Source organism: Chroicocephalus ridibundus, chromosome 21, assembly GCF_963924245.1.
Source record: "Chroicocephalus ridibundus chromosome 21, bChrRid1.1, whole genome shotgun sequence".
In the NCBI taxonomy this organism is placed as follows: Eukaryota; Metazoa; Chordata; class Aves; order Charadriiformes; family Laridae; genus Chroicocephalus; species Chroicocephalus ridibundus.
The window spans coordinates 1,134,076-1,159,117 of record NC_086304.1 but is presented as its reverse complement, the minus strand read 5'-3'; the positions used below and the strand labels follow the sequence as shown (position 1 = coordinate 1,159,117).

The 25,042-nt window shown below is 68.7% G+C and overlaps 4 protein-coding genes across 7 annotated transcripts; all 4 read right to left on the bottom strand.

Annotated features, from left to right (window-relative positions):
• Positions 1–2,887: 2,887 nt before the first annotated feature.
• LOC134525872 (lysosomal acid glucosylceramidase-like) lies at positions 2,888–6,368 on the bottom strand. 2 transcript variants are annotated; one of them, XM_063357166.1, is made up of 10 exons: positions 6,281–6,368; positions 5,861–6,052; positions 5,634–5,780; positions 5,369–5,502; positions 4,853–5,025; positions 4,497–4,731; positions 3,533–3,757; positions 3,284–3,447; positions 3,075–3,200; positions 2,888–2,993 (listed from the first exon to the last, which is right to left on the bottom strand). In XM_063357166.1, the coding sequence occupies exons 1-10, from the start codon at positions 6,351–6,353 to the stop codon at positions 2,888–2,890; spliced, it is 1,575 nt and encodes a 524-aa protein (XP_063213236.1). In that variant the 5' UTR covers positions 6,354–6,368. The 2 variants fall into 2 exon arrangements, with proteins under 2 accessions (XP_063213236.1, XP_063213237.1); XM_063357167.1 differs by lacking the exon at positions 5,634–5,780.
• Positions 6,369–10,301: 3,933 nt separating this feature from the next.
• Positions 10,302–13,733, bottom strand: GBA1 (glucosylceramidase beta 1). The gene is made up of 10 exons (XM_063357250.1): positions 13,244–13,733; positions 12,868–13,059; positions 12,646–12,792; positions 12,379–12,512; positions 12,109–12,281; positions 11,782–12,019; positions 11,386–11,610; positions 11,113–11,276; positions 10,826–10,951; positions 10,302–10,687 (listed from the first exon to the last, which is right to left on the bottom strand). The coding sequence occupies exons 1-10, from the start codon at positions 13,314–13,316 to the stop codon at positions 10,585–10,587; spliced, it is 1,575 nt and encodes a 524-aa protein (XP_063213320.1). The 5' UTR covers positions 13,317–13,733; the 3' UTR covers positions 10,302–10,584.
• A 222-nt stretch (positions 13,734–13,955) lies between these two features.
• On the bottom strand, positions 13,956–19,817 carry ENTREP3 (endosomal transmembrane epsin interactor 3). 3 transcript variants are annotated; one of them, XM_063357249.1, is made up of 12 exons: positions 19,279–19,815; positions 18,533–18,589; positions 18,272–18,382; positions 17,972–18,097; positions 17,764–17,871; positions 17,428–17,588; positions 17,198–17,297; positions 17,027–17,111; positions 16,331–16,909; positions 16,035–16,103; positions 15,554–15,816; positions 13,956–15,002 (listed from the first exon to the last, which is right to left on the bottom strand). In XM_063357249.1, exons 1-12 carry the CDS (start codon positions 19,495–19,497, stop codon positions 14,832–14,834), a joined length of 2,049 nt encoding a protein of 682 aa, XP_063213319.1. In that variant the 5' UTR covers positions 19,498–19,815; the 3' UTR covers positions 13,956–14,831. The 3 variants fall into 3 exon arrangements, with proteins under 3 accessions (XP_063213319.1, XP_063213317.1, XP_063213318.1); XM_063357247.1 differs by having other exon boundaries at positions 16,331–17,111; positions 19,279–19,817; XM_063357248.1 differs by having other exon boundaries at positions 16,035–16,100; positions 16,331–17,111; positions 19,279–19,816.
• A 617-nt stretch (positions 19,818–20,434) lies between these two features.
• On the bottom strand, positions 20,435–24,639 carry SCAMP3 (secretory carrier membrane protein 3). The gene is made up of 8 exons (XM_063357606.1): positions 24,592–24,639; positions 24,461–24,517; positions 24,019–24,361; positions 23,804–23,932; positions 23,027–23,186; positions 22,249–22,350; positions 22,030–22,147; positions 20,435–21,885 (listed from the first exon to the last, which is right to left on the bottom strand). Exons 1-8 carry the CDS (start codon positions 24,637–24,639, stop codon positions 21,739–21,741), a joined length of 1,104 nt encoding a protein of 367 aa, XP_063213676.1. The 3' UTR covers positions 20,435–21,738.
• Positions 24,640–25,042: the final 403 nt, after the last annotated feature.

The following is a 25,042-nucleotide window of genomic DNA, read 5'->3' as shown; positions in this document are numbered from 1 at the left end:
CACGTTCCCGACCCCATGAGTGCAGCAGCCGGGGCTTGCCCAGCCGGAGGGGTTTGGGGCTCAAGGCCCTGGCACAGAGGGGTCCTGCATTTCCCTGCTCTCTGTGGGTGTCCCCACCGTGCGCCATCCTTCCCGTGACGCCGGGCAAAGAGCTTCTCCACGAGGGCGCAGGAGGAGCCACCTCCGCACCTCGGGACCCCAGTGCCAGGCTGCTGCCCCCGGGCAGGGGGAGGCGAGGGTGGGACATGGCGCCAGCTCGCTGCTCCCTGAGACCGTGGGGACCAGGGCCAGGCGGGGTGTCCTGCACCCATCGCCTCCCGCTCCCTGACCAGGGGCGATGCCCAGCGCCACGGGCATGGCCTCAGCGCCGTCCTGCTGTCCAGGGCCAGCCCCATCCCCTCTGGCTGATGAAGCCCCTCTGGACCCAGGGTACTCACCTGCTGCCACAAACCCCTCTCGCTGCGTCTCAGCAGGGCGGCGGGACCTGCGTTCTGGCTGTGCGCGGTAGGAGGTGACGGTGACGGCGTCTGGCGGAGCAGGAAAGGTGAGTCCGGGGAGAGGACAGACAGCTCATGGGACTCCTTGTGCATTTGAAGAGGAGCCCGGGGATGATTTTGCAACCCGGCTCCGATGAGCGCTTTCAACACTCACCGCAGCATTTGCAAAGCTCTCCTGAAACCCGTCCCAGTGGCCAGAGGGAAGCTTGGGGGGGCGGGATGCCCGCCAGCCCCCCAGCTGCCTCCATTACCCCAGATGGGACCCCCCCCGCAGCCACCTGCACCCAGCGCAGCGCTCCCCTTTCGAAGAGCCTCACGAAAGTAGCCTCGTCCCCCTCCATGTCCCCGGGCAGGGGTAAGGGTGGCCAGGGTACCCCATCTCTGCTGAGGTCCTGCGGTCGCTCGGCCTCGAGTCCCAGCCGTCGGGGGCTCGGCTTTGCCGTGGGCACGGGCAAGAGCCTGTCGGCAGTCGGTGCCGCAGCTGCCCACCCCTGTCCCGCTCGTGGCCGCCCCAGCAGCGTTCCTGGCGCGGGCAGAGGCACTGCCAGGGCCGCGGGCAGTCAGCCACGGCCGGGACGGCTGCACCCGGCTCCTCACCGCCCGGAGGAGAGGGCGATGGGCACAGCGGGGGGCTGGGGGGGTGCTGCCTGCCGGGACCCCGCTCGCCCCTGCCGTGGGGCTGTGCTCCCCCACGCCCGCAGCGGGGCTGGGTGGAGCAGGCTGCAGGAGTTTATCATCTGCAAAACAAGTCTGGGCTCGGCGCCTTCTAATTTGGGATCCTTCCTAATTGCAGGCACCTGCCCATCAGAAGAAACAGGAGCGGGGGGGCGGGGGGGCAGAGCCATGGGAGAGGCGGCATCTGCCTGGCCTGGCCCTGCTGTCCCCCCGCCTGCGACAGCGTGCGGGTGGCCAGGGAGGCAGCCCCTCGCCCAGGGACCGCTCATCCTGCCGCAGCCAGAGCAAAGTCACCCCCCACCCCCCCTCCCAACACAGGCTGCATCCAGTGGGGACCAGGGGGGCGATTCCTCCAGCCTCCCCCCAGCCCCTCACACCCGCTGCTGCGGTTGTTGCATCCCTCGGTTTCCCGGGCAGCTATTCGGCGCTGGGGGAAGGTACGAGCCCTGCGGCAGATGGGTTTCCAGATGGCGGGGGAGCGCGGAGCCCTGGAGGGGCTGCACCGAAGCATTTCCCCACGCGGGCGTCCCCGAGCGCTGCTGAACATCTGGGGGTGCGGGGGCTGCGGATGCGCCTTCCCGGCCTGGCAGAGCTTTGCCGTACCTTGGTCCAGCAAAGGGACTAAGTTTGGGCCGGTGCCACCCAGGACCGTCGCTGACAGCGCAGGCCGGGCAGATGTGCTCCACGAACAGGGCTCAGACGGAGCCTGGTGCCTCCTTCTTGCTGCGCTCCAAGAAAACAGCTGTTAAAACTCTTTTTTTTTTTTCCTCCCTCCTTTTTCCCCCAATGTCAGCAACTCTGCAGCTCACACACCAGGGGAGTTTGCCAAGGAGCACTCTGGCTTTCTCGTTCCAGGACTTCAAAGATGCTGGTAACGTTCCCAAAGGCTGGAGCAAGCAAATACTGTAACCGGTATTTAAAGAGAGCAAACAGGACGGTCAGGTAATTGTGGGCTGGCAGCTCGACGTCGGCCACGGCCAGAATAGAGGGGAGTCTGTCCCGAGGCCACACCGGCCGAGCGTGGCTGGATGCGGCCAGAGGCGTGAGCTCGGGAAGAGACGGCACCGACCTAATTTGTCTGCGAGTTTTGGTGGCCGGGGACACTGACACAATTTACTCAGCCTTTTCTACAGCATCCACCCTGGTGCAAAGGGACATTTGGATTAAAATAAAACATAAAAAAAAAAAAAAAAAAGTAGGCTGGGGAAAACCGACGGCGCATATGAAACGAATCAAGAGCTGGCAAGCGGCTGAGCCTCCAGCTGCAGCGATAAAGGCGGCAGCCACACGCGGGCCACGGGGACGGAGCCCTCCGGGGCACCCCTTGCCCTTTGCCGCCACTCCGAGGAAAACCGAGCAATTTCCGAGAGCGCAGAGGAAACACTGACGGGGACGGCGCATACCGGAGGGAGCGCGTCACGGCTTTACTTGGCGCCCGAGACACACGCGAAGGTTTTAAGGGAGCCACGTGTGGAAGCGTGGTCCAGGAGACGGCGCAGCAGGAGCTTCCAGGGGGCTGGGGGAGGCCTGGGGGAGGGCTGAGAAGCGCCGGCAGCAGCCCTGGGGGCACCCCAGCCCCTTCTGCGGGGACAGGACCTAGCAGTGGGTCACTGCCCGCTTCCACCGCCGAAGGATGCTGGAAAGGGCAGGAAAGGGCAGGGGACCCCCCAGAGACCCCCGGCCACGCGGTGCCGTCCCTCGCCCTGCCCTGGCTGTCACTTCCCACGCCACAGGTAGGTCTGGATGGAGTTGGCAGGAGCCACCGTCTCGATGAAACCAACAGCGGGGTCCTGGATCCCGAACGGCACATCCCAGCCGAACCTGCGGCGGGGCAAGAGGGGCTGAGCGGGGTCGGCGGAGCTGGGGCCGAGCGTCCCCCCCAAGCCGGGCTGCCCCACTCACCTGTTGAGGACCACCAGGACGAGGGCCCCATCGGGGCGCAGGACGGCCACGTGCTCCAGCTGACAGATGAGGCAGCGGCGGCTGCTGTGCAGCCCCACGCGCTGGGAGCCCTCGGGGATGAACTTGCTGCGGGGAGAGGAGCAGGAGAGGGATCGCGCCCCCGGCCTCGGGCTGGCAGCAGCGCCCGCCCCTCCCCGGCCCCGTCCCACCTGAAGTGCCCCATGTGGTAGAACATGGGCTGCTTGTAGAAGACGTCCTTGCTGCTGTCCACGATGACGGGGCTGTCCACGAAGTTCTTGACCCAGTTGGGGCCCCCCTCCAGGTCCAAGGCCAGGTTCCAGTCGGTCCAGCCGGCCACAAAGTGGTTCAGGACCTGGGCAGGTGGGGAAGGGGCTGAGTGGGGCTGAGCCGGGTCCCCAGCCCCGGGCGGGCAGTGCTGGGGGCGGGGGGGGCCGTACCGTCAGGATGCTGTGGCTGTAGCTTTGTCCTCGCTCCCAGCAGCCCAGGGACACGGAGAAGCGGAGGGTGAGGAAGCCACTGCAGGCCTCCGTGTAGAGGAGAAAGTGGTCGGGGAAGAGCTTGTGGGTGGCCTCCAGGCTGCAGCTGGCCGGGACGATGCTGTCCAGGTACCAGTGAACCCCCACGCCGGCCACGTAGCGGGCAGCGGTGGCATTGCCCAGGACCTGGGGGAGCGGAGGAGACACCTCACACCAGGGCCACCAGCACCGTGAGCCCCATGGGGATGGACACACGGACACACACCCCCCCCACCCCGTGCCAGCGGCGTCCCCTAGGGCCACCTGCCTGCCCTCTTGTCCCCTCCTGCGGGCACACAGGCTCCCGCACCTGCAGCCCCCAAGCGGGAAACCCCGATGTGGGTCCAGCACCCCACAGGGTACAGGGCAATGGGTGGGTGGGGGCAGATGTGCCCCTCGGTGGGCCCCTTGCCCCCCGCTGCTCCCTGAGCACCACCGTCCCCAGGTGCTGCCGGTTCGAGGCGAGGGAGGGACGTGCCTCGCTCCAGGCAGGGGCAGGAGCACATTTTATTTTCTTTCCTTTTTGGTTTAAGGTAATTCCCGCAAACAGCTCTTCAGCATTGCAAAGGGAGAAGCCGAATCAGCTGAAAACTCTGCCTGGAGAAGGAGCCGGGGTGCCGGCAGCGCCTCTGGCGCCCCGTGCCGCAGGGCTCCGGGATGCGGATGCCACCTCCTGTCCCTGATTCACCCAGGCACACACGGAGGCGGCTGCTACCGAATTAGCCAACGCCGGCTCCCTCTCCGGCAGACCCAGTTTGCCTCCTGCTCTGCCTAGGGCTGGGAGGGGCTGCCGGCTTCAATTTTCAGCGAAAACCCAACGCTTTGGCGGGACACAGAGCAGAGGGCGCGGGAGGAGCCAGGCAGGGCGAGGGGCTTCACTCTTCACCGCTTTGGCCCAGTGCGGGAGGTGGATGCGCTGGTCGTCCAGGATGATGAGGCGGGTGCGGTGGGGGCTGCGGGCCAGCGCGGGGCCCAAGTCACGGACGACAAAGTCCCGCTGCTGCGCGGGGGTGAAGGCAATAGTGGGGAACTGGGGGGGCGTGAGAAGGGCGGCGAGGGGCTCGTTCTGCGCTGTCACCGCCCAGAAGGTCACGTTGTGTTTGGCGTATTCATCCAGGAACCTGGGGCAGGGAAGAGGGCGCAGCATCAGCGTCGCCTGCCCACCCTCTGCCCACCCTCCCCCATGCCCAGGCCCCCCCCCCTCCCCCAGTCCTCGGGCATCCTGGCCCTGGGGCACGGTACTTGATGAAGTAGTTGGCCCAGGTCTTGTGGTACTTGTCCCCCGCCTGCCCCTTCAGCGTCCCCTTCCCGCGGACGTCCCCGTTGCTCTTCATCCAGGCCGGGGAGGTCCAGGGGCTGGCGTACAGTGACAGCGTCCGCTTGCTCATGGCCGAGGCTCGGTGCAGGAGGGGGATCTGCAGGAGGGGGCGGAGGAACCAGCTCAGCTCCAGCTGCAGCCCCCCAAAATGGCCCGGCTCAGCGCAGGAGGAAGGGGAGCACTCAGATGGCCTCTGCGGGGAACGGCAGCCTGCGAGCACCACCCCATGGCACGGTGCCCCGGCTCCGTACCCTGCCAGTGCCAGCTGGGATGCGCCGGGACGTGCCCCGGAGGAGGTGCCAGCTCCCGTGGGCTGTCCCCACGCTCCCTGCCACCCTGCGAGGGGCTCAGCAGCACCAAGGTGTAGGGGTCCCGGCACACGCAGGAGCTGCAGCGGGAGAGCGGACGCAGCGCCCTTGGCAGCAGCTTCAGCCTCCCACCTTCAACTTCACGTCCTCCTCTGCCAGCCTGAAGTGCTTCAGCTCGTAGTCGTGGGGGACGTCGTCGTAGCTGTAGGGGCGCACGGAGAAGTCGCTGCAAGCCATGGGGAGGCGGACAAGGTTGTACTCGATCCCTGCAGCGCGGGAAAAGCATGGGTCAAGCACCGGAGCAAGTGCCCAAGGTGATGAGTGTCCCTGCAGCGGGGACGGGCGCAGCCACCTCCGGGGACCCTGCGAGCAGCCCCGCACTGCTGGCACCGCTCACCGCTCTCGGAGAAGTAGGAGCGCAGCAGGTTGTCCTGGGCAGGCTGCGACAGCCCCAAGACGTTGATGGCAGCAGCATCGGAGAGGGACCCGCCGAAGCCCTTCACGTGCTGGTAGAGCGCAGAGACGTTGAGCGTCAGCAGCAGCCCTGGAGGGAGACCCCGGTTCAGGTTGTGGTGCCCACGGGTCCTGTGATGGCACCCACCGCCCCCCGGCCGCAGCGGGTACCTGGGGCGTGCAGGCTGCGCTGGAAGGTCCCCTCGCTGCGCTCCAGCCGCTTGCCGGCCTTGCTGCTCTCGTACTTGACGTAGCTGCCCGGGGTCGGCAGGACAACGGGGTCCAGCGTGTCGCAGTACGTGGCGTTGCAGACGCACACCATGGCGTCACGGCCAAAATACTTGGGGCTACAGGGCCGGGCGCCTGGGGGGCAGGGGCAGGCTGGGGGCAGCTGCCGGCTCGGGGACGCGTCCCCACCAGAGCCCTCCTGCCCGCCCCGGGGTGCCGCCTCTGCCCCCGCGCTCCGCACCCCGTCCCCTCCCCGGCCACCCCAGCTCCTGCACTGCCCCCAGGCTCCTGACCCTGTCCCAGGGCACCCCAGTGCCTAACCCTGCTGTCCCACTGCCACCCCCGCCATGTCCCCACGCTCACCTGCAGCCCGGGGCACCGCCTGCAGCAGCAGCAGCGGCGGCAGCAGCCAGCCCAGGACACCGACAGCACCCATGGCCCCAGCTCCGCAGGTCCTGTGAGGGGGGGGACACCCTCAGCCACGGCAGATGCGGGCACAGGAGGGGGTGGCAGGACAGGCTGCGCTCCCCGCCTGGATCAGCGCCGTCTCCTCTGTCCCAGCTCCTGCTTTGGCTGCCAGGGGGCTCCCGCCACGCACCCCATGCTCCCACCCCAGCAGAGACCCTCTCCTGGCAAGGTGGGTCCATCCCTGCCAGGAACCCGCAGCCCACCCGCCTCCGCCCCGGCTGCTCCCCGACCTGCGCTGCCGCCAGCCTTCCTCCTCCTCCTCAGGCAGCTCCAGCCTCCCCACGTCGCCTTTACGGCGAGCCGCTTCGAGACCTCCCTCCGCAGCACACCCTCTCCCACCCCCACAGCTCCTCCTTGCTCCCCTCCCGGCCCGTACCTACTCCTGGTCTTGGCCCTGGACCATCGGGACGTCTCCTCGCCACAGAGCCGGAGCTGGGGAACACCAGGTCCCCCCCCTTGCCTTCTGCTGCCATGCAAGGGTGTCAGCCCCCAGCGAGGAGAGACGGGGACATCGTGCTGGCGGCTCTAGCTACGCGAAAGGCCCCACCAGCACAGGGAGATGCAGCAAGGGGCAGCTCCGAGAGCCCCTGCGATGCCCTGAAGGAAGCGCTGATTTCTTTCCTTTGTCAGGCCGGGTCTGGATGAATCCCTGGAAGCACAGCAGAGCCCACGGGCACGCTCATGGGCACCGTAGGCTGTCCTGCTAATGAGCTCTAACAGCACCTTGGGTGATTTACCCTTGCCCATCACCCCGGTTTGCCCCCAAAAGCTGCTGTGGCCACGCACCCAGCACGGGGAGGGTCCAGGACCCCCCGGCGAGGATGGCAAATGTGGCTGCGTGGCTCCGTGCAGTGAAAGCACCAGCCACCTGCGGCCACCCAGGAGCTGGGGCCACCGCCATGCCATGCCCTGCCCAAGCCTGGTGCATCGCTCGCCCCAGCTCAGCAGGTACCGTGGAAGGCAGCAGCAGCCGCCGCCGGAGGAGAACCTGCTGCCCCGACGCCGGCCACGCCAGGAGCAGAACGCGGCCTGGGGACAAACCGCTCCGGGAGCTCTCCCTGCTCCTCTGCGAGCAACCCTCCCCGTCCAAGGAGCCTGGGCTGCCCTGGGCCGGCTCACCCGGGCACACGGTTGCCACCTGGTCCTGGTCACATCGCCCAGGATGGGCCTGCTCCCGTGGACACGCACGTACGTGCCCATCGCTGCGAGGACGCCCCTGGCATCTCTCCGCAGGGGTGGCCCAGGGGACAGAGAGCAGCCAGCCCCCGGCCACCGCTCTGCCAGCCCCAGAGCACCGAAGGCCGGGGCTCGGAGTTTCCCTCCACAGGGTTAATCCACTCCGTTAGCTCTCCCTCTCCGGGTGGAGCAGCACTCCATGACTAATTTTCTCCTTTTCTGGCATATCAGATGCAGCTGTGGGGCAACTCAATTCATCAAAGTTCCTCCTACCCTCCAGCGCTGCCCTGCCACCATCCCCTGCCTCCGCCTGCCACGCTAGCCCGAGCCACGTGGGGCCGAGCCACGGGGCGCCCGGGCCAGCTGCCACCGGGGAAGGGGCAGATGGGGCCGGGCAGCCCCTGGTGACCACTTACGGGGCAACCAGGCAGCCCCGGAAGGAAGTTCCTGGCCCCGTGGCTCTCCCACCCCAAGCCGTGACTAACATGTCAGCTGGGTGCTACACCCAGGCTAATAAGCCCCAATTTTGGCTGATGGGTCAACCCCTGCTGCCCCACGGTTATCAGCTGCCACCCAGCCCACTGCCAGCCCCCCGGGATGCCCCATACCCTTTCCCTCCCCATTTCGGGGTCTGGCTCTGCCCGGCCCCTCCCCAGACACAGCCCCACAGCTGGCTCGGGTCCCCGCAGCCCCCACAGCTCCCGGGAGGGAAAACACTGCGGAGGCTGCTGGAGCTCATCCCTATCACCACGGGCTGATAAGAGCTTCCTGCTGAGCAGGAAAAGTGAGACCCAGGGGAAGGGCAACGCCTCGGCGCAGAGCGGTGGCACGAGAGATGCCGGGCAGCCCCACCAAATCCTCTCAAAGCCGCTTCTCGCTGCCGCTCCCAGCACCAGGGGTTTCTCACGGCGTTTCCCGGGGTGTGGGGGGGTGAATCTTGTCCCTGAGCCAGGCCAGAGGGGACGGGGACCCCGGGGACACGGAGCCGTGGGTGAGGGGCCTTTATGGGGATCACAACTCCGAAAAACACCGCTGCCAAAGCGGGAGGTGGGCACGCAGGGAGCCACGGTGCGGCAGCAGCTCCGGCGCGCTGCCGGGCAGCTGGACCTCAGCCCCGAGCACGGGGAGAGCCGGCCCTCGCTGGTGGGCGCTGGCTCCAGGCCAGCGGCTGGGGGTTCCTGTGCCAGCCACCAGCTGGCCCGTGCCCCAAAACGAGCCAACGCTTTGCACAAGAATTAATGAGCCAAGCCCAACGACGTTGAAGGAGTCGCCCCCTCTCCATTTAACCTGGAGCTGCTCGGTCCTCCAGAGCTGAGCAGAGCACAGGGACAGAGGCGCGCGTCCTGGGATGATTCAGCATCCAGACGTCGGCTTTTAACGTTTTACCGGCCCTGGTAATAAAGGAAGCCGGTAAGTAAGAACCTGGGAAAGCAGCAGCAGGTGGAGGAGCGGTGCTGGGAGCGGGGTGCTGGGAGCGGGGCTCGCTGCCGCCGTCCTGGAGAAATATTTCCCTCTTGTGGACAAACGCAAAGAGCCTCTGGGCAAGAGCGGGACACTCCGGCCCCTCTGCGCAGCCAGCTCTCCCCAGGACTCGGGGTCCCAGAGCGATGCCCCGGTGGCACCGCAGGACGTGCCACCTTCCCAAGGTGACCCTGTCCCGCACTTACCCAACGCCCCGGGCGCTGCCGGAGCCGGCGCTGGGCTGTGCCCGGCCCACGCAGCGTCGCTGCTGTCAGCCCTGACGGCATCCCGGGCCACATCCCGCCTGCCTCGACCCGGCTGGCCCGGATCGGCCCAGCAGCCCCGGCCTCCCTTCCTCATCACCCGCCTGCAATCGCGACCTCCCTGCCCTAATCTGCGCAGCACGCCCGCCGCGCTCCCTCCCTCCTTCCTGGGTGTGCCCGCGCTCAGCGCCCACTCCTGGCCCCGCGCCCGCTTGCTCAAGCGGCCCCGGCCCCACAGCGGGTGCTGAGCCCCCGCTGCACCCCCAGCCGCCTCGCCGCAGCGGGGACCCCTCTGCCCCATCCCGGGGGGGGGGGTGGGATGGGGACGGCGTGCCCCATGGCACGGGGACAGCACGCCCCGTGGCAGGGCTGCAGCCTGGCCAGCATCCCGCCCCCCACAAAGCCCCAGGAGAAGCTTGCGGATGCGCTGACCCCATCCAGAGCTGGCTCAGCCCCTGAGCCCACCGTGCCGCGACGCTCCTGGAGCTCCTTCTCCCTCCAGCCCCGCACCCTGGGCTGGGCGAGGTGCGATCCGCACACCGCCCCCAGCCCAGCATCGGGCCGCAGGTGGCTCCAGCTGGGCAGGAAAAGCCGGGAAAGCTGAAGCTCGGACACAATTCCTGCCCAGGGCTTCCGCCAAGACAGGCTTCCAGGCACTTTGTTCCCACTCCTGCGTCTGCGCGCAGGGTAAATCCTGAGCTGCCTGCCCGTTCCTAAACCTGCCCACGAAGGCGGCGGGAGAGCACTGTGGCTCAGCTCACCCCCTGCCAGGCAGCACACGCTTGAAACTGGGAGCAAATTGGGAGCCGGAGCATCTCCCCAGCAGTGGCAAACCCTGCTGAAGAGTTGTGGGGAGGAGAGCAGATGGGGTGGGCAGGGAGAGCAGCTGCCCCACGGGGCTCCAGGTGCTCCGTGCTGCTCTTGGGAGCCCCACGGGCTCCATGCCTGGGCAGCACCCAGCCACGGCACCCGGGAGCAGGGGAGGGACCCAGCCGTCTCTCTTCCAACCGCAGACATAGAGGCAGCGTCAGCATTTAATGTCGGAGCAGCAGAAAAAAAAGCATTCACAGCCTGTGGGATCTCCACCGTGAGGGGCACCGGTGCCCCTGGCCCTCCTGCATGCACACACGCGGCACAGCCCGGCTCGCTCCTCCAGCTCGCCCGAGCGCTCGGCTCCACCGTGGCACCGACAGCGGTGAGCCGCCTCCTCCGCGCTCCCAGGCCTGAGCCCAGGGCGGTGTGGGCTCTCACGACCCTGCTCGCTCCGGCCCCTGGCCAGCCATGGGCATCCCAGCCCCGTCACTGCCGCCGCCACAGGTAGGTCTGGATGGAGCTGGCCGGAGCCATGGCTGCGATGAGGCCAACCGTGTCGGCCAGCCCAAAGGTGATGTTCTGCAGGGACCTGGAGGGCGAGGAGCAGCGGGGTCAGACCTGCAGCAGCTCCTGAGCACCGGCGGTGCACAAGGCCCAGCAGGACGAGCCACACGCGGGGCACGGCAGGACGGGGTCCCACGTCTGTGGGCTAAGCTGCATCGCTCACCGGTTCAGAACCACCACCACCACGGCACCGTCAGGGCGCAGGAAAGCCGTGTATTCCAGGTCCGTCTTCTTGGACTCTTTGGAGGCGACGAGCCCCACGCGCTGGGAGCCCTCGGGGATGAACTTACTGCATGGGCACAAGCAAGGAGCAACCTCAGGGAGGGAGTCGGAGCCCACCAGAGGTTTCCTCCCGACAAACCTGCCCTGATCGCCCCCCGACAAGCTGCTACTGCAACCACGGAGCTGGAGCCCCGTCAGCTGAGACTGTGTCGGGGGGCCCTGACCCACCTGAAGTGCCCCATGTGGTAGAACATGGGCTGCTTGTAGAAGATGCCTTCGCTGGCGTCCACGATGACGGGGCTGTCCACATAGTTCTTGACCCAGTTGGGGCCTCCCTCCAGGTCCAGGGCCAGGTTCCAGTCGGTCCAGCCGGCCACAAAGTGGTTCAGGTTCTGCAATGGGACAGCCCAGACGTCTGCCCAAGGAGCGGGGTGCTGACGGGAGAGGGAGCGCACCGCAGCCCGCCGGGGCCTGCCAGGCAGGCTGGCGCAGGGGCCTCACCGTCAGGATGCTGTGGCTGTACTGGTTCCCCCGGTCCCAGCAGCCCAGGATCACGTCCCGCTCCCAGAAGTGGGCCCCGATGCACGCCTCCGTGGCCAGGATGAAGTAATCGGGAAAGAGCTCGTGCGTGGGCACCACCGTGTCCTGTATGGGCCCAATGAAGTCCAGGTACCAGTGGATGCCGATGCCGTGGACATAGCGAGCTGCTGCTTCATCCTCCAGGACCTGGCAGGGAGAAGAGTCGGCCACCGCTGGGTCCCACGGGGCAGAGAGCCATCGCCCCAGCCCTCGCGCTGTGGGACGGAACGGCCGAGCCCTCCGCAGCGACACGCTGTGTCAGCGGGAGTGGGGCTCTGCCCCAGCTCACCGCGCTGGCGGCACCCCTACCCCACTCACCACTTTGGCCCAGTGCGGGAGATGGAGCCGGTTGTCGTCCAGGATGATGAGCCGGACGTCGCGGTGGGAGCTGTTGGCCAGCGCGGGGCCCAGGTCCCGTGCGATGAAGTCCCGCTGCTGCTCGGCCGTGAAGCCCAGGCACTGGAAGGGGTAGTTGTTGATCAGCCCGGCCGAGGGCTCGTTCTCTGCCGTCACCGCCCAGAAGGTCAGGTTGTGCTTGGCATATTCATCCAGGAACCTGGGTGTGGGGGAGAGGGGTGAGCCGCGGGGCCTCCCCAGCGCATCCCTGGGTATCTCCCCCAGCCCCTCGCGCCACACGCTCCTTACCGTACGAAGTAGTTGGCCCAGGTCTTGTGGTACCTGTCCCCCGCCTGCCCCTTCAGCGTCCCCTTCCCCACGAAGGACTCGCTGGTCTTCATCCAGGTCGGGGAGGTCCAGGGGCTGGCGTACAGCGACAGGGGCTGCTTGCTCATGGCCGAGGCTCGGTGCAGGAGGGGGATCTGGAGGAGGGGCAGAGGGACCGCCTGGGCTGAGCCCCTGCACCCCCCCACACACACACACCCCTCCCACCCCACCCCACTCCCTCCCACCGCTCGCCTTCAGCTTCGTGTCCTCATCTCGCAGGCTGAAGTGAGCGAGCTCGTAGTCAAAGGGGACATCGTCGTAGGTGTAGGCATGGAGGGAGAAGTCGCAGCTGGCCATGGGGAGGCGGACAAGGTTGTACTCCAGCCCTGGTAGGCACAACGGGGTGGGACGGGCAGAGGCGGGCAGTGGGACAGGGGGCCTCTAAGCCCTGCCGGTGCCCAGGCAGAGGCCCGCAGGGTCCCCGTTCGCCATCCCTCCTGCCTCCCCTGATGTTCTCACCTTCCTCAGAGAAGTACGAGCGGAGCAGGTGATCCTGGGCTGTTTCCGGCAGGGAAAGGATGTTGATGGCAGCTGCGTCAGTGACGGAGCCACCAAATCCTTTCACCTTCTGGTACCGCTGCGCCGTATCCAGGGTCAGGACAAGATCTGCAGGGAGGGAACCCAGCGTGATGGCAGGTCACACGCAGGGTCCAGCCTGTCTCTGCCGGCCGCAGCGGGTACCTGGGGCGTGCAGGCTGCGCTGGAAGGTCCCCTCGCTGCGCTCCAGCCGCTTGCCGGCCTTGCTGCTCTCGTACTTGACGTAGGTGCCCGGGGTCGGCAGGACAACGGGGTCCAGCGTGTCGCAGTACGTGGCGTTGCAGACGCACACCATGGCGTCACGGCCAAAATACTTGGGGCTACAGGGCCGGGCGCCTGGGGGGCAGGGGCAGGCTGGGGGCAGCTGCCGGCTCGGGGACGCGTCCCCACCAGAGCCCTCCTGCCCGCCCCGGGGTGCCGCCTCTGCCCCCGCGCTCCGCACCCCGTCCCCTCCCCGGCCACCCCAGCTCCTGCATCGCCTCTCCCGGACCCCCCACCCCGCCGCCGCCCCCGCGCTCACCTGCGGCCCGAGGCACGGCCGCCACCAGCACCAGCACCAGCAGCCGCCAGCCCAGGGCACCGGCGGCCCCCATGGCCCCTCCGCAGCCCCCGGCGGGTCCCAGAACGCAGGCCCTGCGAGCGGCAGCCCCGTCAAAGCCGCCCGTCCCGGTGGCACCCCGAGCCGGTCCCGGCCGCGCTGGCTGCCCGGCCTCCCCCCGCAGCACCGGGCCCGCTGCCGGCCTCGCCTTTAAGGGCGCCCGGGCTTCCCGTCCCGCCCACGCCCGGGGCGCCGGTGCAGGAGCGGCACCAGCACGGGGCGGGCCGGGCCCCGGTTGGGCAAGACGGCGGGCCCGGCTTTACCCCCGCCCCGGTAACGGGGCCGCGGAGCCGGGGGAGCCGCACGGGCGGCGGGGCCGCTCGCCGTTCCCCGGCACCGGGGGCACGCCGGGAGGCGCGGGAGGGCGCCCGGTCCCGGTCCCCGCCCCCCTCGGGCACACGCGCCGCGGCCCCGCCCGCGGCCAGGCCCGGTCCCGGCTGCCGCCCCCCGCTCCCGCAGCCGCCAGCGGGGACCCAGGCGCCCGGCGCCCCGCCCGCCGCTCACGTGACCGGTCAGCTGACCCGCCCGCCCCGCCCAGATCCCCGTTGGCACCGGCCCCACGGCCCCGGGCGGGCGGCGACCACCTTTATTGGGTCTCTAGCGAGGGGCAGCGGCGGCTCCAGCGCCGCGGGACCGGCCCCGGGCGCAGCCGGGCGGGGGGACCCCGGGGACCGGGCACGGCCGGGCAGGGGACAGGGGACAGGCACAGCTGGTGCAGGGGACAGGCACGGCCGGCGGGGGGGGGTGGGGGGGGACAGGGAAGGGACAGGCACGGCCGTCACGGGACAGGGCAGGGGGGGACACGACACACACAGGGCAGGGGACAGGTACGGCTGGCACAGGGGTCAGGGCAGGGGACAGGCACAGCCAGCGCAGGGGGGGACAGGGCAGGGGACAGGCATGGCTGGTGTTGGGGGGGGGACAAGGCAGGGACAGGCGCGGCTGGCACAGAGGACAGGGCGGGAAACAGGTATGGCCAGCACAGGGGACAGGCACAGCCGGTGTGTGTCGGGGGGACGGACAGGGTGGGGGACAGTTATGGCCAGCACAGGGGACCAGGCACAGCCGGTGTTGGGGACAAGCATGGCCAGCAAGAGGGCGACAGGGCCGGGGACAGGCAGGGCTGGACAGGCCAGGGGACAGGCATGGCCATCCCAGGGGACAGGCACGGCTGGCACAGTGGTGACAGGGTAGGGGCAGGCACAGCCAGTACAGGGGACCAGGCACAGCCAGTGTGGGGGACAGGCACGGCCAGCGCAGGGGGGGGACAGGCACGGCTGGCAGAAGGGACAGGGCAGGGGACAGGCACGGCCATCTCGGCCCCCCAGCAGACACCCCAGGGGACCAGCCCCTCGCCCTGGCCCAGCCGAGGCCCCCGGGCAGCGGCGCAGGACCCAGCCCTGCTGGGGCAGCAACGTCCGAGCAACGTCCAAGGGTCCTGGCCCAGAGCGGGACCCCCATGTCCGCACTGGGGCACGAGAAGGGTCCCCGCGGCGGCGAGGGTGGGCTGTCAGAGCACGCTCTCCTTGCAGGTCCCGCTGAGGCTCCGCGGGCGGCTGCGCTCCAGCCGGTGGGCGGACAGGAGCCGGCGCAGGGATGAGGTGGAGCTCAGGTCCCCGCAGCTCTGCAGGTGGATGCCTTCGTGGGGCCGCTCTGCTCCCGGGCAGGCGCTCCAGGGAACCTGCAACCCCACGGGGACAGGATGCAGCCGCGCTGCCGGCACCCCTGCCCAGGGTGCAGCCGGGCAGGCACGCGGGGCAGGACGGCAGGGGTGGCGAGGGATGGCGGAGGCGTGATGGCGGAGGCATGTGTCACGCATGTACGCTGTCATTAAGGACGGGCTTGTTCCCGTCAGGGCCTCCCGGGCTGCGCAAAGTCTCCGGTGTCCCGTAAGCCGAGGCCGGGATGTCCCAGCACCTGCCCCCGGGCTGCGGTGACTCAGGGGCAAAGGCAAAGCCGTTGTGACACACACGATTTTCCCACTCGGGGCTCTGGTGGGGGCTGAGGGGAAGGAGCTGCCACACCAAGAAGGGCAGGGCAAGGACAGTGCCCCGGGGAGGAGGCTCTGCCTGCAGCCAGGGTGCTGGCACCATGGAAGGCAAACGGAAACCCTGGAAGGGCCAGCGTGGAGGTGCTGGTGGGGACCGGAGGGAGGGAGAGGGTGTGGATGGGTCTCCCTGGAAAAGAGGAGCTGCTCCTGTCCCCTGGGGCACCGTGGCTGCCGGAGCTCACCTGCTTGTGCCCTTGGGAGCTGTGCCCGGGCACCTCTGTGCCGGCTGCTGGGCTACGCTTGGGTCTCTGCAGGAACCTGGCCACCAGCCCACGGGTGCCCCGGCAGACCTTGAGGTCCCCCAGTGAGCGGGTCGTCGTCTTCGACAGCTGCTGCGTCACCTTCTTGGAGGGCAGCAGCTTGTTCTTCCCCACTGAGCCGGCCCGGAACCACGGCGGGGAGTCACAGTGCGATCGGCGGAGCAGGCAGGCCTCGGAGCACAGCCCTGCAGAGACGCCGCCATCAGATGCCGGGATACTGCTCCTGATGGGACCTGTCCCTGCAGTCCCCTGGGGGTCCTGCTGTCTCCCCAGCCGGCGGGAGTGGTACCACCACGGGTCTCCATCCTCCCAGCCCCAGTGGGGTGAGCCCGATCCCCCCAAAGGGCTACGGAAACGCTCCCCCCACCTTTTTGTATATCCCAGTACGGCCCAGTGCCCTGACCTGTATCCGCAGAGGAGTTGGACAAGGTGTCCTCCAGTGCTTTGGTATAAAGTACTTCCCTGAAATCTGCTGGGAGCAGAAAGAGCACTCAGGCTTCGGCAGTGCCCCGCGCCGCTGTGCGGACCCCCAGCACCAGCCCTGCCACCCTTCTCCCCCCATTCCCCCGGGACAACCTCAGACTGGCTCTAACCCCCCTGGCCACAGGCAACCGCAGCCCAAACCCCCGGCGCGTCCCGGCTGCGCTGCTCGGCCGCCGCCGCATGCACGTGCCCATCCCAGCAGCCATTGCCACCTACCAGCATGGCCGGCCGTCAGGACGCCGGGGTCACTGTGCGACCTCACGAGCGGGCGCTGGCTCAGCCCCGGGGCCGGGGACGAGGGGCAGGAGGTCTCGCTGTTGCGCCGCTGGTGGCAGAGGCGGCCAGCGGCGGGCCCCGCCGAGCGGACGCCCCCGCGCCCCTGCAGCGAGCCCTTCTCCTTGAGCCGCACCTCGGGGAAGCAGGGGCCGACGCAGCGGGACAGCCCCTCCAGGCGATTGCAGCTGTGGGTGCCGGCTCCCCCCACCAAGATGCCGTCGTGGCCGGGCTCCGCCGTGGAGCAGGAGTAGGAGCGTTCCCCCCGCGCCCGGGGCTGGGGCGGCTCCTCGAAGGGGCCCTGCAAGCCCAGCGTGGGGCTGCGCGCGTGGTGGCTGCACTGCACGCAGTCCACGCTCAGGCAGTAGTCAGCGCGGCTGCGCTGGATGGAGCGGAAGAGGACGTAGTCGACGGAGCGCATGGAGCCTTGCAGCTCCAGCAGGCACGAGTCCTCCGAGGGGCTGCTGTCCCCGGGGATGTCCATGATCTCAGACATGATCAGGGACCCGCTGTCCATGGACACTGCAAGGAGCGGCGTGGGCGTGGGTGAAGAGCGTCCGGGAAGGGCTGGTCGCCCCACGAGCCCTCTGCCATGGTGCCGATGCTCCAGCCCCAGGTGCGCCGGTGGGGTGGGCTCACCTTCTCCGCTGAGCACGATGGAGGGGACGCGGTCGCAGGTGCAGGCGTGCGAGCCGTCCGTCAGCTGCGAGCCAAACAGGGTGGCCTGCGGGACGGCGCGGTCAGGGCACAGGCGGAGCAGGAGCCCAGCCCGGCCCGGCCGTGCCCTGCCTGCAGCCCCCCGGCTCCCACCTGGCTGTCTCCCCGCAGCCCCATCACTGTCTCGTAGGAGGGGGGGAAGTCAGTGGGGTAGAGGGGCACGGGGCTGTCCATGGAGCCGTTGTAGGTGATGCTGTGCAGGCAAGAGCAGAAAAGCCACGTCAGGTGGGACAAGCCCTTCCTGGGGGCAAACAGCCCCCCCCGGCTCCCACACCACGGTGGCCCCGCTCCACCAGCCCCGCTCCCAGCCAGGAGCATCCCACCTCTGCGCGTCCGTCTCGGAGCTGCAGGTGTATTCAGGCGGGTAGTAGGGGGGGGGTGGCACTGGGGGGACGAACTCCTCGAAGTCCATCATGCTTTGCAGAAAGGTGTCGGGGGGGGACATACATTCCAGCGTCACGGAGCTCGAGCGCTGGGGGACCAGCTGCAGGAAAAGGGGAGGAAAAAGAGCTGGGACTCCCCATCCAGAGATCCAGCAACGTGTCCCGGGCTTTAATCCACACCCAGCTGGGGCCAGGTCATGCCCTGGCACCCTGGGCCCCCCCAGCCTGGGAGTGCTACCCAGCCCCGTCTGCTCCTGGGCCGGGGCTGGGACTCACCACGTGGACGATGTCGAGGGAGAAGATCTGGATGCAGCAGACGACAGCAGAGAGCGTGCAGACGATGGTGGAGAGGACAGTCAAGCCGCAGACACTGAAGAGGAGATCCTGGGGAGGAGCGGGGTGAGCCGCGGATGCCCCCAGAGCACAGCGGGGTGCGCGGCCGCTCCCCAGGGAGCCCTTGCGCCCACCACCCCGGGTCCCCCACCTTGAGTGCCACACGGATGCTCCGGCAGTCGGGGTTGGGGAACATGGTCAGCATCTCGCTCTGCTGGCTGCAGGAGGCGGGTGGGGGCTCCAAGCGGGCCTGGCAGCAGACACACGAGTCCTTCTCCTGGGGACAAGGAACACCGTGAGGGACCTCCAGACGCTGTGCCCTCCCGGGAGAGCCACCAGCGCGTCCCGCCCCCAGAGCCCAGCTCCACAGCTCCCTGTGTCCCCAGAGCCACGCAGCCAGGGACGAGCCCAGGCGGATGGAGGCACCGCGGCCGCCCCCAGCCAGCCTCACCCTCTCACAGGCCTCCAAGGACTTCACCAGCTGCGCGTTCTGGCAGGACAGGATGGACCCGGCGAGGCTCAGCATGACACCCAGCACCGACAGCAGCGTGAAGAAGGTGATCTGCAGCGGGGAGGAGAGGGGCTGCCAGCCGGGCAGGGCTGCGGAGCAGGGAGCCAACACACGCGGCCGCACGTCTCGGGGCATGTGGGGTCGCTCAGACCCCCCGCGCAGCCCTCCCCAGTCTGGGGGGGGCCTCCCCCCAACACCTACCACCAGGGTGAGCGGCCGCTTCCAGGAGACGATGCCGACGAGCCCAGACAGCGCCAGCTGCAGATGCACAAGCCGGGGGGTGAGGATGGGGAGGGGGCTCTGCCAGGCAGTGGGGCCCAGAGCAGCCCCCACCCTTGGACAGAACCCCCCCAGCCCTGAGGGCCCGGAGCCAGCCCCGGAGCAGCAGGGCTGTAGGGGCAGCCTTGGCGCCGCAAGCCTGGAGAAACTGCTGATTCAGGGCACTGGAGAGCCTGGGGACTGCGGGCGGCTCCATGCTGGGCAGCAAACCTGGGCCAGGATCTGTGCCACGGGGGGTCACCGCGGGGGGAACCCCAGGCCTGCCAGGGTCCTGCCCTCACCCCACATCTGCAGCAGGCAGAGCATCCTCACCGCTCGGCCTGGGAGCAGGGCACCCTGTCGCCGCCGCAGCACCCCACGCACCTCTCCCTGCCTGTGGCAGCACAGACCTGCTCAGGGTTTTGTCCAGACACGTGTCACCTCAACGCCTACCCTGGATAGCCCCCCCGCACCGTTCCAGGGGTCCCCATCCCTCACGGAGTCACCCTGGGGGGACCCCCGGGATTCTCCCACAATGCACCACGGCAGCCACAGGCAGAGGGTGGGGGCGCAACGGGGCTACACTCCCCTGGGACCTGCAGCAAATTCAGCATCCAGTGAGCGGTACGGACCCGACGGAGCAGGTCTGCGCCAGACCCCTCCACGCGCTGCCCCAGCCCCAGACTCACCGAGAAGCCGGCCCAGGACGGGCAGGAATGCCGGATCTTGGCGGAGGGCGTGATGGTGGCCGCCACCAGGCTGAAGGTGACGATCAGGACGCCCAGGATCACTTGGATGAAGCCCAGCACCAGCAGGATCTGCAGCCAGGTCCGCTGGACGCGGAGGTGGGTGAGGCTGCGGGACGTGCGGCCGGTCAGCGAGCGGCTGGAGTCGCTGGGGGAGGGCATGGCTGCCCCAGGGGGCGAGCGGGGGCAGCCGGCCCCAGAGCCCCGGGGCGACCGGCGGCACCGCGCCAGGACGGGGCCGGCCCGGGGAAAGCAGGAACGGACGCTCTGCGGGAACGGGCCGGGCTCCACCTTTCGCCTCCCGGAGGATGCTGACGGCGGCTCTTCCCTGCCCCCGCCCCGGGGGGCAGCGCCCGCGGCCGGGCGGGACCGGCGGCCGCCAGAAGCTCCGCTGGGAACACAACCGGCCTCAGCGGTACCTTCGCATCCCGGCCGGAGAGCGCGGCCCCGGGGCTTCCTCCTCCCTCGCCGTCCCTCCAGCGCCGGGCTCCCGCCGGGGGCTCATGCCGCCCGGGACGCGGCGCCCGGGCCAGGCCACCGTCCCCCGGGGCAGGGCGGGGAGACGGGAGCCGCGGGCCGGGCGGCGGGCGAGGGTCCGGCCGCCGCCCAGGAGCATCCTCCGCGGGCGGCAGGTCCCGCCGCCGGGAGCGCCCCGGCACGGGCCGGTACCGGCGGGGCGGCTACCAGCGGGCCGGCCGCCCGGCGCCCCCCAGCCCCGGCCCGGCGCGGAGCGGCTGGCGGGCACGGCCGGGCGGCGGGATGCTGCGCGGGGAGCGGCGCAGCATCGCCCCCGCCGAGCCCCGGCGGCGGCCTCCGGGAATCCCCCGCTCCGCCGGGGCCGCTGCGGCGGGGCCGCAGCCCGGTGGCCGCGGCGGGAGGCGGAGCGGGCGCGGCCGAGGCTCAGGGCAGCTCCGGGGACGCTCCCGCCGCCGCCCGCACGCCGGACGGAGCTCGGGCCGCGCCCGCACCGGGGCCGCCCCTGCGCGGCACGACGGGAGCTGTAGTCCGCCCCCCCCCCCCCCCCCCCGCCGCACGCTGCGGCCCCGGCGTGTCCCCCCCCCTCCCGCCCCCGTCTGCAACGCAGGGAGACGGCGGAGGCACGCAGTGAAACTTCATTTATTCCTTAAATAAAACCTGAAGGCGGCTTGGCGTCGGGCACAGCAACACGGTGTGTGGGGGGGTGGGGGGCCGCAGCTGGAGCTGCCCCATGGTGGGATGGCCACGGCCGGAGCAGGGACCCCCTCCATCGCCCAGCATCGGCCCCACGGCAGCGGGACAGGGCAGGACCCAAGGCGTGCACTGGCCCCTACGGATGAAGGCACGAACCCTCTCGCCGGCCCAGGAGCAGCAGGGACAAACCCAGGAGCAGCGGAGAAGAGCCGGGGGCAAAGCGTAACCAGTGCCGCGGTACCAGGCCCAGGGACATGGGACAGCAGGTGCTAGCGGGGACGGAGGGCACATACTGGGCAGCGCCGGGCACAGGAATAGGCTCAGCCCCCGAGAAGGGAGGAGGGCGAAGGCCCTGGCTCTGGGTGCAGAGTGCCATGGGGAGCGAGGGGTCACTGGCCCCAGGGCACGCAGAAAGGAGGAAGGGAGAAGCTGGAGGTGCAGAGGGAGGTAAGGAGGCACCAGGAGCCCACCCCAGCCTGGCTTTGGGGTCCCCCACGTCCCAGGCCCGGATGGCTGCGGCTGGGCACGCAAGCTAAAGGCAGGGAGTCGCACCAGCAGCACGTGCCTGTCCTGGCCCCACTCGCCTTATCCCTGCACCTGGAGCGGGCTCAGCTCAGCAGGGAGGGAAAGGATGGGGAAAAGGATGGGAGGGAGACAGCCCCCCTGCTCAGCACCCTGGGGACAGAGCTAGCGCCACCCCACCAGGGCTGGCCTTGGGGGAAGACAGGGATGATGTTCTTGGCAGAGAATCAGGTCCCTCGTCAAAGGGAAGGCAAAAGCCTCCAGGGAAGAGCCGTCCCCTGCGCACCCTGGGATGAGGCACACGGGGAACCCTTCATGCCCCAGGGCACACAAATGCCATCACCAGGTGGGGAGATGGGAGAGCCCAGGGAAGGTGAGCAGCCGTTTTGGTCCCTGTCACCCGTCTGGAGGAGGCTCCTGGAGCTGGAAGAGAGGGCGATGACAGCCACGGGGCTTGGTCACAGCACCTCCCGTCCTGCTCCTTCCCCAATCCGCTGAGGGAAGGGGACGAGCACAAAGCAGAACAGCCTCCATCCGTGAGGAGAGGGGTTAGAGCAGCAGACGGTTCAGGCACCAGCACTTCCAAGCTGGGATGAGGCAGCCTCTGACAGCTGATGCAGACACACGGGGATCCAATGAAAGTGCAACTTGGATTTCCTCTTCCCTAGAACAAGCCCCACGTGGAGGAAGAAGCCGGGGCCTCCCGCTTGGCTAGGGCGCCCGGAAGGCATTGGTGGCGGCACCCGCGGCAGCGTTGGCTGCAGCGGTGCGCACCGCCTGGTTGGAGAAGACCCCGGCGGCAAACTCCTCCTGCGCTTTCTGGAAGCTGGCGCCCGTCCGGCGGTACAGAGAGTGGATCTGGAAGAGAGCAACAGGCTCGGGGTCAGGGCACTGGTCCTGTTCCAGGCTCCCAATGAACGGAGCCGTGCCCTCGTGCCTGCCAAACCCCCTCCTTGTCCTCCCAAGGGGGCACTCTGGCCCCAAGGTTCCGTCTGAACTCACCTTTTTCAGCATAATGATGCCCAAAACAGCCACTGCTGTGAAGAACAAGGACACCAGGATCATCATCACAGCCACGGCCGTGTTCTGCCGCAGCGCTATCAGGCTCAAGATCCAGCCACTGCAAAACAAGAGGCAGTTGCCCACAAGTTCGCCCTTCGCCACCCGCCTTCCTGGGGCACTCGGCCAGGCCGGGCTTCCCGGGATCAGCACAACACGCACCTGAATCCCCAGTTCGGTATGCCAATCGCCTGCAGCACGTACATCACGTTCTGGGCAAAGAAGACGAAGAAGAAGACAAAGAAGTTGAAGGAACTGTCACTCCTGGGAGAAAGAGACAGGCAAGGTTAGGCCACCGAAAACCAACTCTCACGCCTTCCTCAAAGCGGGGGATGCAAGGAGAACGTGCGGGCCCCAGGGGTGCGGCCACTTGTTAAGGGACTTAAAGCAAGAAGAGATCCAAGGAAGAGGCATAAGGCAGCACAGGGACCTCCAACAGCAAGGTCCACGGGAAAACACGTTCCCGTGTCCTCCTTGGAGCAGCCCCACCCCAAGCAGGATTCGTTCCTCAGCCAGCAGCTCTGAAGTAGGGTTTGATATATTAAAGCTGTAAACTAATTGAAGTAAGAGCTTAATTGAGGAGACTGGGTGCCTTAAGGCTGTACAAAGAGCAGATGCAACAGCTGTAGTACTAAATGGCAGAACTTATCTATTTTTTAAGAAAGAATGCTTTAGGACAATATAACCTTGTAGTAGAAGCTCATCTCTCAAAACAAGGGGCCCAGGAGCCTTAACTTCGGCATTTCACTGCATCAGCTCGGTGCAGGATCACCACATCCCCCAGGCCCAAAGGCCACCAGGAGCCGGGATGCCTTCGGTGCTGCACGCGGGGCAGGGGCCCATCCCACCGAGCAGCCCAGTCTCCCCAGCTTCGAGCACCAGCCTCGCAGCCATCCCACCCCGCTGCTTTGCTGGCGCGGGAGCCCGAGCAGACACACACCTGAAAGCTTTGTACATGGGCCTGTACCAGCAGACAAAGGAGCAGGGCGTGTAGAGGAGAGCCCAGAGAATGGAGAGGCCAAACCCAGAACCAGATGAGGGCTCCACGCAGAACCAGGCCAGCGAGGACAAGAAGTTCAGGAAAAGAGCGATGGTGCTGGCTAAGAGAGAGGACATTGAATCGTCGAGGTTGGAAGGGACCTTCCGGATCATCGAGTCCAACCATCACCCCAACCCTGCCCAAACCCCCACTGACCCACGTCCCTCAGCGCCGCGTCTGCCCGGCTTTTAAACCCCTCCAGGGATGGCGACTCCACCACTGCCCTGGGCAGCCTCTTCCAATGCCTGACAACCCTTTCCATGAAGGAATTTTTCCTAATATTCATCCTAAACCTCCCCTGGCACAACTTGAGGGCATTCCTTTTCTCCTATTGCCTGTTCCTTGGGGGAAGAGCCCGACCCCCCCCGGCTACCCCCTCCTTTCAGGGAGCTGTAGAGAGCGAGGTCTCCCCTCAGCCCCCTTTTCTCCAGGCTGAACACCCCCAGCTCCCTCAGCCGCTCCTCGCAGGACTCCTGCTCCAGACCCCTCACCGGCTCCGTTGCCCTTCTCTGGACTCGCTCCAGCCCATCCATCAGGCTCCCCCGCCACCGAGGGCTCAGCCCCAGGCACCGAGCATTAATTGCCATTTTTCCAGAGCAGCAGCACCCGTGTGAACGCCTGACGCTTGTTCCTCGTCCTCCTCCCAGGACCTGCCCGTAGACTTCCCCCGGGCCTCACCCATCCAGAGGTAATACATGGTGGAAACGGTCTTCTGGAAGTCGGCGGGGATCTCCACCGGGATGTCCTGGTAGAAGCAAGGCTTCACCGGGCAGAAGGACGGCAGCGGGGGCCAGTTGTTCATCCTCGCTGCGGGAGGAAGGAGAGAGCGGCAGTGCCGGGGGGGCCGCGGGGAAGGGTGTCCCCCCCCGCCCCCGGCTCCGCCGCCCACTCACCGGCGGTGCCGCCGAGGGCCGCGTTCTGCAGCTCCCGCTCCCGCCGGTCCAGCTCCTCCGCTTTCCGGTTCAGCTCCTCCTGCCGCTTCAGCAGCTCGGCCGTGGCGGCCGCCGCCGAGGCCTGCGGGGGAGCGCAGGCCCTGGGGCTGCCGCCTTCTCCCGCCGCCCCCGCGCCGGCCGTCCCCTGCCCCCCCCGCCCCGTTACCTGCGTGCCGTACGAGCCGTAGTTCCGGGGCTCGGTGGGGCTGGCTTTCCGCGGGGGCTGCGCGGCGGCCGGCGGCGGGGCCATGCTGGCGGCTGGTGGGAGCGGCGGCACCGACGGGGCCTGGTACGGCGGCGGCGGCTGCGGGAAGAACGGGGAACAGGGGGGTCGGTGAGTCGCCCCGGGTAGGGCCCCGCTGCTGGGAAGCGGCCGCACCGGCCGGCCCGCCCGCCGCCTCACCGCACTGCTGCCGAAGGGGTTGTAGTCGTCCAGCGCCGCGTGTTCCGGTCCGGGATCCTACGGGAGACACCGTGTGACACCGGGAACGGGACCACGGGGGCCGAGGCCGCTCCTGCTCGGACGGGACGCACCTGGAAGGGGTTGTCCGGGAGCGCCGCGGAGCCGCCGCGCTGGGCCATGGCGGGAGCGGGACCGGGAGCGGGAGCCAGGAGCGGGACCCGGACCGGGACCGCCGCCGCCGTAGACCCCGCCCCCCCGCCGCCGATTGGCTGCCGCACCGTGACGTCACCGGCACGGCCCGCAGCACGGGGCAGCCCCACTGCAGGGGGCCTCTGCGCACGCGCAGGGCCGGGCGGCGGCGAGCACGTGATGTGGTCACATGTCCGGGAGTCACGTGCCGGCGCATCTCCTTCCCCCCCCCTTCCCGCGCAGGGCCTGCCGGGAGCGCGTCTCCATGGCAACAGCGGGGCCGTGACCGGGACCGGGCCCCTCCGCCGCCCGGGCCCCACCTCGTCTCCACGGGCTCCTGGTGCCCCTTCCCACGGCCGGGCCCCGCATCCTCCCCCGGGCCGTCTCCGTTCA

Coding starts and splice junctions, on each gene's coding strand:
- SCAMP3 (XM_063357606.1), bottom strand. CDS start 24,639: ATGGCCCAGCGCGGCGGCTCCGCGGCGCTCCCGGACAACCCCTTCCAG. Junction 23,187..23,803: donor CATGTATTACCTCTGGATGG/GTGAGGCCCGGG, acceptor CCTCTCTCTTAG/CCAGCACCATCGCTCTTTTC. Junction 22,148..22,248: donor ATACCGAACTGGGGATTCAG/GTGCGTGTTGTG, acceptor CTTGTTTTGCAG/TGGCTGGATCTTGAGCCTGA.
- LOC134525872 (XM_063357166.1), bottom strand. CDS start 6,353: ATGGGTGCTGTCGGTGTCCTGGGCTGGCTGCTGCCGCCGCTGCTGCTG. Junction 4,732..4,852: donor TGGGCCAACTACTTCATCAA/GTACCGTGCCCC, acceptor TCCCTGCCCCAG/GTTCCTGGATGAATACGCCA. Junction 3,448..3,532: donor ACAGCCACAGCATCCTGACG/GTACGGCCCCCC, acceptor CCACCTGCCCAG/GTCCTGAACCACTTTGTGGC.
- GBA1 (XM_063357250.1), bottom strand. CDS start 13,316: ATGGGGGCCGCCGGTGCCCTGGGCTGGCGGCTGCTGGTGCTGGTGCTG. Junction 11,277..11,385: donor ACAGCCACAGCATCCTGACG/GTGAGGCCCCTG, acceptor GTCCCATTGCAG/AACCTGAACCACTTTGTGGC. Junction 10,688..10,825: donor GTGGTGGTGGTTCTGAACCG/GTGAGCGATGCA, acceptor CTCGCCCTCCAG/GTCCCTGCAGAACATCACCT.
- ENTREP3 (XM_063357247.1), bottom strand. CDS start 19,497: ATGCCCTCCCCCAGCGACTCCAGCCGCTCGCTGACCGGCCGCACGTCC. Junction 18,098..18,271: donor CCTTGGAGGCCTGTGAGAGG/GTGAGGCTGGCT, acceptor CCTTGTCCCCAG/GAGAAGGACTCGTGTGTCTG. Junction 17,112..17,197: donor GGCTGCGGGGAGACAGCCAG/GTGGGAGCCGGG, acceptor GCCGTCCCGCAG/GCCACCCTGTTTGGCTCGCA.